At 36.5% G+C, this 11072-nt stretch overlaps 2 protein-coding genes across 2 annotated transcripts; both read left to right on the top strand.

Moving 5' to 3' along the window:
- The first annotated feature begins 4346 nt into the window (after positions 1–4346).
- LOC114538996 lies at positions 4347–6419 on the top strand. Its single transcript, XM_028559831.1, has one exon. It carries the CDS (start codon positions 4485–4487, stop codon positions 6042–6044), a length of 1560 nt encoding a protein of 519 aa, XP_028415632.1. The 5' UTR covers positions 4347–4484; the 3' UTR covers positions 6045–6419.
- Positions 6420–8259: 1840 nt separating this feature from the next.
- LOC114538998 lies at positions 8260–10002 on the top strand. The gene has a single exon (XM_028559833.1). It carries the CDS (start codon positions 8264–8266, stop codon positions 9824–9826), a length of 1563 nt encoding a protein of 520 aa, XP_028415634.1. The 5' UTR covers positions 8260–8263; the 3' UTR covers positions 9827–10002.
- Positions 10003–11072: the final 1070 nt, after the last annotated feature.

The raw sequence follows: 11072 nt of genomic DNA, 5'->3' as shown, positions 1-11072 counted from the left end.
TCATACCTGTTACCTGTGCGGAAATTGAACGCATACTAACATCTATGCCATCAAATAAATCACCAGGTCCCGACAAAATCAGTATGAGAACTATTAAAGACTGCCTCCAAGTAATCTTAGGCCCCCTGACGGATATCATCAACAGTTCATTTACAACTAATACGTTTCCAGAAGCCTGGAAAATAGCAGAAATCATACCAATATTAAAGAAGGGGATCACGAAATAGCCTCCAACAACCGTCCCCTCTCAATGCTCAATGTAATCTCGAAGGTATGTGAGAAAGCGGCCTTAAATCAATTCACGAGTTTTTTAAACCGGACCGGCCACCTTACGGCACACCAGAGTGGAAACAGAAAGTACCATTCAACGGAAACCCTCAATATATTAGTAAACGATTTTTTCCTGAACGCAATGGATAACAAAGAGCTATCTGCCCTTATTCTGTTAGATCTGTCCAAAGCCTTCGATAGCATCGACCACACAATATTGCTTCAAAAACTAAGCAATATTGGAGTATCTCGTAAGGCTCTAAATTGGTTTAGAAGCTACCTTTCAGACAGAAAGCAATACGTACGCATTGGCTCTGCAGTATCAGAAACTCTTTCAATCACTCATGGCGTCCCACAAGGGGCAATATTGTCACCTCTGTTATTTTGCATCTATATAAACGACCTTCCAACAGCACCAAAAACAGCTAAGTTAGAATCATTTGTGGATGATTCGAAAATATTCATGTCCTTTCCAATCACGAATATAATCGATGCAAAAAGTAACATAGAAGAGGATCTTAAGAGGATTGCAACATGGTGATTCGCAAATAAGCTGTTAATTAACCCTGAAAAGACAAAATTAATGCTAATAGGCACTCGACAGTTAATCGGAAACCTTACTGAAGGACTGGTTATCTCGTTCCTAGGAAAAGAGATCACACCTTCCTCTTACGCCAAAGACCTAGGGCTATTCATGGACAGTTATTTAAGTTATGATCATCATATACGACACGTCATATCATCTTCAATGGCAAAATTGTACCAAATAAATAGAGTAAAGGACAGCTTCGATAGCGAAACCCTCCACACGATTGTCAATGCCCTAGTGATGAGCAGATTGTATTACTGCTCTACGGTGTGGTCGAATACATCGGCAACAAACATAAAAAAACTCGAAAAAGTACAAAATTTTGCTTGTAGGATCATAACAAATACAAGGAAATACGACCACATAACACCAGTACTACAGGCGATCGGTTGGCTCCCAGTCAAGGAACATTTACAGTACAGAGATACACTAATGGCTTATAAATGCATGAACGAACTTGCACCGCCGTACTTATGTGACCAGTTTTTAAAACGAAATGCAGTTCACAACAAGAACACCCGGAATAAAGACGACCTTGACATTCCCCCATGCAAAACAACATCAGGTCAAAGAAGTTTTTGCTATAGAGCAATAAAAATCTGGAACATTTTAGATAAAGATTTTAAAAAACTACCTTTTAAAACATTTAAGAAGCACTTAAAGAAAAATATGTTAACAAATAACGTTAACGGAAACCTATCTTAGTTAAAGTATTAAAATCTTAGTATAACTATATAACTAGGATTTCTCTTAATTGTAAACATATTTTATAAACATAGCATAGTCAATAACGTAATTGTAGATAGAAATATACCTATTTTTAGCCTTGTTAGTACATACTGAAAAGCCCTATTGGGAGTATGTTTTATGTATAATAATAATAATAATAATAAAGCCATCAACAGTGACTGTTTTACATATACATTTTGATCCATATTATATTCCACATGCATTCATTTCAAATCTTCGGTAAATCTGTGCCCTCTTTAAATGCATTGGCCAATTGACAATTTATATGCTAGAATACAGTAGCCAGTAGGTATAAATGTATAATGCATTAATTCGTTAAAAAAGATTCTAAAGATATTCCAAGTTCATTAGAAATGTGAAAAGAGGTTACATAACAAGTTGAATACATAATTATTATATTACAAAATGCTTACTTACATGCAAACCTATTGGACTTGGATTCAAGTTTCAGCAACATGCTGAGACAACGGATGTTTTCCTGGCCTTTTTTTAACGGCTGGTAGTAGCATCAGGCTCTAGATGTCTTTGAAAAGGTGTTTTAAAAACACAAATATGTATCATAACCTGTTGGACATAACCCATGAGGTTGCATGTAGATGGCAATAACACAAAGAACACTAAATATGATTATTGCCAAGCAATCTCCGTAACCCCCTCCTCTCTATCTCTCACAGTGTGCAACACCATACATGAATTATAATAATTATTGTAATATGGTATAATATAACAAGACGGCTGTTCTGGCGTTAACTCCGGCGTGCCCGCCGTGCCGTGCGCGTGCCGGTCTTCAATGTAAAGCTTCGGAACATAAACAATAAAGTTCATACTCATTTAGATGCCTTGCCAACCTAAATGTTATTCGATCGCGAAATTCAGAAGCACATCGTACTTTAAAAAGTATAGAAGCTCAATTGTTCAAAAATGTGAATAAACCGCATGATACGTTCGCTTTGTCTTGCACTTTGCCTTTGGAATTCGTGCTTGTATAGTTATATTAAATCTTCAATCCTGTGCAAACTACGACGTGTCAACGCGCCCATGCACGACCACATCTTGTTAAACGGCGAAATAGCAGCGATATTATTAAAATGGGACCAGAATCTACATGTATTAAAATATATTCTTACCCTAATTAAATCTAAACTTAATCGAACACCATCAAAAGAACTGTTTATTTGTTCCTCTTGGAGGAATTGCCGTATCATGCGAGCGAAATCGAATCGCGCATCGGAAAGTTAGCCAAAGCTGTGCACCACAGCTCTTGGGAGACAAGACTGTGACGTAGATAAATACGATCACACACACATTTCAAATACTAGTATATTTCGCGCCAAAAGACACTTGCGACGACGAAAAACATAAAAAAACTAAAAGCAAAACAAAACCGAAGCGAATCTTCAACTTCATCGCTCACGCCGGAGTAATTATTATATCGTGTATAATTATATGAATTATATTTTAGATTAAATTTTAATCTCCATTAGGTATGGTGGTTCATTGACCCAGACATCCATCTGCAAGAGAAGATAGCTTTAGTTGCCTGCTAGACTACATTTAAAGAGTATTCAAGCAGACATCTCCATAGGTTACCCGAAAATGTGTTTTTTCATGGCATTAATCCACAATTAGTATTTTGATTCGTTATAATTTGCATTACATGAAGTAGCTCACGCATTCAAATTAGAAAATGTCAATGATCTCTTATGTATGAAATATATACAAGGTTGGCAAGTATATTACTGTTTACAAATAATATTGATCAATAAAAAAATGCATAAAAAACACTTCAATCTCTTAAAAAAACACCTCAGTATGAGCACGAGTAAATTTTAAACATGTATCCTGGCCCAGTTAACATGCATAAAAAGTATTTGAAATATACATACTGCATGACATTTAAAAACATAGAAACATGCGCATACATACATTTTAATGTAAGTTAATGGAAAATATACCAGCCTAATGTACTCAGCAGAATAAAATTGCAACGCTTACGAACTGACTTACTTTGAACATTTTCCCCCAAGCGGCGATAAATCCAAACCATATATCAGGACTTGAAGATGCTATTGTAAGGATAATTTTATCATCAGAATATGATAACGGTCGATAGATATTATTATTAGCATATTTAAGAACAACAAGAAAGATTCACTGACAGTCTACTCTAAAAACGTACTTAATATTATATAAAATGCAACCAAATTCTGTAAAAAAATATTACCGTTAAATGAGAACTTCTTCAGCGGTTGCTCCAGGTCTTTCATAAGGCCAAAAAACCACCTAAAACGCAAGAATGCACGAGTAAAACGCCGAAAAGCTCGATTTGTCAGAAATCGTATTTCTGGCAGAAAATATTTGCATTTTCAGCCAGACGCTCTATTGTGAGCGAAGATATTCTTTATTTATTGAGATAATTCTTGTACATTAATATAAAGAACCCGTGTTAAAATAATGTCAGCATGTCAGTCCTCTCGCTTGAGTTCAATGAGCACTCTCAAGCCCTCTGACCTATGCCTGCGTTATCTACACTTCATGTAACAGTCACTACAATCTCCATTTCTCCGTCGCGTCCTCCCCAAAATTCCTTGCGCGCTCGCTTTGCGGAGCCACTGATCTATGTAAGAGCCTGTAGTGTTCCTCTACTTATTTCATTTAGAGCGCTTGGGAACGAGGCTGATTTCGGTAAGCATTACAGCATCCGACCAGTCTTGCAATTCAAGCTCACTTCATATCCGACATTACGTCATTGCGTAAATGTATTTAATTACGCAATATCATTGTTTGGTCGTGTCGAGCCTTTGAGCAAGGATATTATAGAATTAAATCACCTTCTAAAATAAAACATTTCAACGACCATAGGATATACGAGAAGATGCTAACTACCGCATCATTTTATCAAATCGTTCTTAGTTTAGTTGCTATACTTGTTGTGTATAAGATTCTGAAATATTTCACTGGCACTGGCATCAAGCATAATGAAGTGCCACCAAACATGCTATCTTCAAGTCATCGTCAACTGGGATTTTTCGAGCAATTGTTCGATATTTTTTCCATGGAAAGCTTAGGCTCGAGCAACATCTGTATCGCGATATCAATAAAATCGAAAGTTAACCTGGTACATCGACATGTTCGCGAGGCTTTGATACTGCTGGTCAAACGACAACCAATGCTTCGGGCAGTCATAACAACAATGTCGAACGGGGATAAATATTTCATAGTGAAGGAGATTGATGAAGCTATTGCTATGTTAGATATCACCACTTTAGACGTAAAGTCCTCAGACTGGAAAGATATCTGGTATGAACATACTTCAAAGCAGAGAACCAGCGATGGGCTGTTATGGCGGGTTGTAATATTGAAAGAGGAATTTTTAACAGATACTAAGGATTATGCAAATACATTAGTGTTTAACTTTAATCACTCGTGTATTGATGGCGTGTCTTGTGTGAAGCTTTGCCAACAATTACTCGCTCGGATGAACGAATTAGCGAATGGCTCTAGCTATGTTGAGGATCAAATATGCAGCCTTGATCTGCTGCCGTATTTTCATAATATCATCATACGCGGACGAATTTGGCATTCGTTGTTTAATTTTGTTCTTACATACTCTGGCCTGCAACCTATACTTAATTACTTGATGAAGAAAATGCTTGTTCGAGTCATGAAGAAAAAGCCACTGAATCCTTATTATGCGCAGTTTTCGAGGAATATAGAAACTCCTCAAGATGGCCACATAAAGCTACCAGTAATAAAGGAGTTCAGTAAGGACGAAACAATAAAGTTTGTAAAAGCGTGCAAAGCCAATTATTGTACTGTAACTGGAGCTATCACAGCTGCAATACACCTAGCATTCTGTTCCCTTCTTCAAAATGACCAGTCGAAGGATCTCGTATTTGATTATATGTTTGCAATCAATTCTCGTCGCTTCTGTAATCCGAAACCAGACGAAGACTACCTCGGTGTCTTTATGTATAACTCAGATTATAGTCTAAAGTATGCGGATAACCTAAACCCTAATTTTTGGAACCTGGCACAACAAATATCTCAAAATTTAAAAGATATCGTAAGAAACGAGGCATTTGTCCCACAAATGACGGTGTTAGATAAAGCATTAAAGCCAAGGGAATTGATGAGTCATGTCTTTGACCCAAATTACTTGGACAAAGCAATGTGCAATTACATTACCAGTTTTGGTTCTTTTCATGTTGATGACGATAAATTTGAGCAATCCACGGTTTATAGCCTGAGTAACTTTCTCACGAATACACTTACACGCGACACGAATTTCAACTTTGGTCATTTTGTATACTCGATTGATGATCGAATGACCTGGCAAATAGTAAGTGATGTTGCCTTAGATAATGGCCATGCTGATAAATTTTGCAAACTTTGTTTTGATAAGCTTATTGAAATATCAAGTAGTATGGCGTGATGTGTATAGTTTAATATACTTTACTGAAGTTTATGTTCAGAAAAGTAAGGTCGTGCACTAGAAACGTGCAAAAATTTCAACAATTTTAAATCAAGAAGTCTATCCATTGTTATAAGAATTACTGATTCACATGTAGAAGCCACTGTAACCTGTTTTTCAAGTTTAAATTATTCAGTTCAGTATTGTATCCTTGATATGATTTAATATAGTGATTGAAAATGTAAAGAAGCCGTTTGTTTACATGCATGCATGCATTAGCGACTGTAACCCACCTTTAAAGTTTTTAAATCCAATTATATCTCCTTTGCATAATAGCGCATCTCGGTCGTTTTATATTGTGAACTTTTTCAAGCTGAATAAAATTTTTGTCATTTATATCAAGTTTTATTTCTGTTCAAATGGACCAAAGAAGTGCTTAAGTCATGGCAGCGTGAAGCAATTAATTGTTTTGCACGTAGGACATGAGGGGAAAATGGCCCGTGACATTCATATGGAACTATAGACAGTGAATAAGTAAGGTTTTTAAACCGTCTATATGAATACATGGACTGATGGGCGGCTCACTTTTGAAAAGAGCGTTTTGTCTTTATCTGAAATTTGTTCAGCGCTTGGATATGAGGCTGCCTTCCTCTGTTACGTTTTTTCCACCTGCGTATTGGCAGGTAAAAGTTTAAAATGATAATTATGAAATCGGCGATTGAATAGATGCATTGTGTTGCATCGCAGCATACTTCTTTTTTTAGCTTTTCGTCTTCGTGAACAACAAAACTATTGACACGCGGCGGCGAGGGAAATACTAATTTTTCTTGAAAAATGAATAGGCCAAAATGCATTTCGCATACCAAAGAAGTTGATTTCGAAAGCTAAGACCACCTCCAAGCCCTTTTCACAATGTAAATTTTTCATATCACCCTCTATTGTGTAGGAAGAACGCTTTTAGTTTATACAGAAAAATCCCAACAATAATATGAACATAGAAAGTAATGTCAACATCCTAAGTTCTCTCCCTCGAGTCTCATGTGCTCTGTCGAGCCCGCTGTCCTATGCCTGCTTATTCCTAGTCACTTACGTACACTTCATGTAACAGCCAGAGCTTTATATACAGGGTGTATAAAAAAACTGCAAATACCATAATATGTATGCACTTTAGAATTTCACTGACTGTGCAACTAATTACGCTTCTGGGATCAATTTTAATAGTGTTCAGGCTACCAAAACAAAGGCCGAGAACAGATGAAATGGGCACGGGTACCCATTTTAGCCGTGTTGTGCCAATAAATCGAGTGTAGTGTAAATGGGGCTATAATTTACATGTTGTCCACTTGGCTGACTTCCGAATAATTCTCCCACGGGCAATAGTACCAGTGCAACCTTATCTGACCCAGTGAAATGAAGGCGCGTGTCTGGAGGTAAAGTCCGGACTCCGGCGAATTTTGGCTTCCCAAAAACAATGAGGGGGTATCATTCCGGTTATTTATTAGAGTTCACTGATCTGACCCGATCACCTGACTTAATCAACCAACCAAATAAAATTTATTGTATTTAGAATATATAAAGATCTATTGTTTTCTACACAGGCATTATGTTCGTTGTTTTCATGGCCGGGAAAATGTCTTTTGAAATACAGGGTGTCCCAAAAAAAACGCAACACTTAAATATGCAAGAATATTAATATTGTTCGGGTTTGCACCATAGTTCAGCTAAAATGACTTTTAGCTTTGTAAATGAAGGATTAAGAGCCATTTTCAATTCCCAGAGGTGCTTATCTATTGCGCTTTGGAGCTGTATTAATGTTCTGCATATTTAAGTGATTGCTTTTTTTTGGGGACACCCTGTATATTACTTCGTCCTTTCATAATGCGACAAAAAATTGACCCTTGACCCCGATAGAAACCTGAAGGGGATTCTCCATTACCGTCCGCTAAAAAACTCCAATGGGACCGTCACGGGCCTCAAAAACAAAGCGCCTTACGTTTCAAAGTTTTTTATTCACACGACCTTTTTAGGTAAGCCTTAGCGCATCCGATTTGCCTTCAAGTTCACTTCATATCCGAAATACGTCATGCGTACAAGTATTTAATAATTAAGCACTGAATAATTATCAATAATTGGTTGTGTGTCGCCCTTTGAACTATAGGATCATACCTTTGTTTATAACTAAATAATCTACTAAGATAAAACATTTTAATACTTCTTGTGGCTATAGGATATACGAGAAGATGCTAACTACCGCATCATTTTATCAAATCCTTCTTAGCTTAGTTGCTATATTTGTTGTGTACAAGATTCTGAAATATTTCACTTACACGGGGCTCAAGCGTAGTGAAATGCCACTAAACATGTTATCGTCAAGTCATCGTCAACTTGGACTTTTCGAGAAAATCTTCGATATTTTTTCCATGGAAAGGTCAGGCTCAAACAACATCTGCATAGCGATATCAATAAAATCGAATGTCAGCCTGGTGCATCGACATGTTCACGACGCTTTGATACTGCTGGTCAAACGACAACCAATGCTTCGAGCAGTCATAACAACAATGTCTAACGGGGATAAATATTTCATAGTAAAGGAAATTGAAGAAGCTATTGCGATGTTAGATATAACCACTTCAGACGTAAAGTCCTCAGACTGGAAAGATATCTGGTATGAACATACTTCAAAACAGAGAGCCAGCAATGGGCTGTTATGGCGGGTTGTGATATTAAAAGAGGAATTTATAACAGATACTAAGAATTATGCAAATACATTGGTGTTTAACTTTAATCACTCGTGTATTGATGGCGTGTCTTGTGTGAAGTTTTGTCAACAATTACTCGCCCGAATGAACGAATTAGCGAATGGCTCTAGCTGTGTTGAGGAGGAAATATGCAGTCTTGATCTGCTGCCGTATTATCATAATATCATCATACGCGGACGAATTTGGCATTCGTTGTTTAATTTTATTCTTACCTACTCTGGCCTGCAACCTATACTTAATTACTTGATGAAGAAAATGCTTGTTCGAGTCATGCAGAAAAAGCCACTGAATCCTTATTATGCGCAGTTTTCGAGGAATATAGAAACTCCTCAAGACGGCGCAAGAAATTCACCGGTAATAAAGGAGTTCAGTAAGGACGAAACAATAAAGTTTGTAAAAGCGTGCAAAGCCAATAATTGTACTGTAACTGGAGCTATCACAGCTGCAATACACCTAGCATTCTGTTACCTTCTTCAAAATGATCAGTCGAAGGAACTCGTATTTGATTATATGTTTGCAATCAATTCTCGTCGCTTCTGTAATCCGAAACCAGACGAAGACTACCTCGGTGTCTTTATGTATAACTCAGATTATAGTCTAAAGTATGCGGATAACGCAAACACTAGTTTTTGGAAGCTGGCACAACAAATATCTCAAAATTTGAAAGATATCCTAAGAAACGAGGCATTTGTCCCAGAAATGACGGTGTTAGATAAAGCATTAAAGCCAGAGGAATTCGTGAAGAACGTCTTTGACCCAAATTACTTGCACAAAGCAATGTGCAATTACATTACCAGTTTTGGTTCTTTTCATGTTGATGACGATAAAGTTGAGCAATCCACGGTTTATAGCCTGAGTAACTTTTTCACGAATACACTTTTTATAAGCGACACGAATTTCAACTTTGGTCATTTTGTATACTCGATTGATGATCGAATGACCTGGCAAATAGTAAAAGATGTAGCCGTAGATAATGGCCACGCTGATAAATTTTGCAAACTTTGTTTTGATAAGCTTTTAAAAATATCAAGTGGTATTGCTTGATCATATAAATCATATAAAAGGTACAATAATTGAATACTTAATTGAACTTAAAGGTAGGTTACATGCAAAGGCTTCTGCTAGTTCTGCATGTGCATAGGTTATGCTTATAATTCAATTGCATGATAATCGAAAAACAACACTCCACGTACCTTTATACGACTGTGTTTGTTTGAAAAAATTTGAAACACCACTTATCACCTCAGTATATATATAGGCTTTATATAGTCATTTCAAATTATATACTTAGAAGGTTAGGTCTGGCTATAGCTCAGGAAATATTTTGCGTGTTGCATGCATGTATTTCTAGTAGTAAATATTGTTTTATAGTACGCACAATTTTGCGAAAAGGAAGTATTTTTTTTCTCTTTATCAAACTTGTTCAACGCGTGAACTTAGAAACAAAATAATTTCAGTCATATATATTAATTTTTCTAGCTATTGCAGTATACTTCTTTTTTTACTACGCAGGAAGGTAACAAAATTATTGACACACAGCTGAGAGGGAAATACCAATTTTTCAATAAAAATGAATAACCCAACTTGCATTTCGCATACCGCAAAGAGCTGATTTCGAAAGCTGTACCCAGGTAACTGTTATGTGTCGTAAAACTTAAGCCTACATTTTGAAGACAGTAACCGAATAAAAAAATGAACTTATTAATTGTTAAACAGAAAATTATGTGGCGACTTTCTGGCAATTCAGCTTTCTCTTTAGTCGTTTGGTCGAATAGATAACCATTGCGTGTTAAAAATAAACCTATACATGCCACCTTTCAATTTAAAACCTGGCTTTTTTAACATTTAGTTTTGACGTTACTTAAGAGCAATCGCTGAGATCGCATGAGATCGTGTTTCCAAACTCTCTTTTATACCTTCCTAATTTTTTTCCGGCTTTGCCTTTGTTCGTTAAGATGTTCAAATCTGCAATGTGGGTGGTGAGAGAGAAATCTCCCCTTCTAACGACAGGTCATAAAGCAATTTATTTTTATTTCCAGCTAGAGTATTCCCACCAAGCTACTGCGTGATATGCTAACTATATAAGTATTTATTCACATCTTCGTTTTATCGCTCACATTCTACCTGGAAATGCAAAAGCGAAATTGAATTTGTCCACTATAATGTCTTAACCGTTAGGCGCTTTTGTTCGCTATCCTTGAGTTAAAGTCAATTTTGAAACTGGTAACTTGCAAATTTGCGACAATGGCTAAATTAAAATTTTTGTTCGCGATAGCATAACTTCCATTCT

Source organism: Dendronephthya gigantea, unplaced genomic scaffold (genome assembly GCF_004324835.1).
Source record: "Dendronephthya gigantea isolate DGI-Jeju-01 unplaced genomic scaffold, DenGig_1.0 000194F, whole genome shotgun sequence".
Classification (NCBI taxonomy): Eukaryota; Metazoa; Cnidaria; class Anthozoa; order Malacalcyonacea; family Nephtheidae; genus Dendronephthya; species Dendronephthya gigantea.
This window is presented reverse-complemented; position numbering and strand designations above follow the sequence as displayed.

Bases quoted from the DNA above. Each gene is read 5' to 3' on its own strand.
- LOC114538996 (XM_028559831.1), top strand. From the start codon at position 4,485: ATGCTAACTACCGCATCATTTTATCAAATCGTTCTTAGTTTAGTTGCT.
- LOC114538998 (XM_028559833.1), top strand. From the start codon at position 8,264: ATGCTAACTACCGCATCATTTTATCAAATCCTTCTTAGCTTAGTTGCT.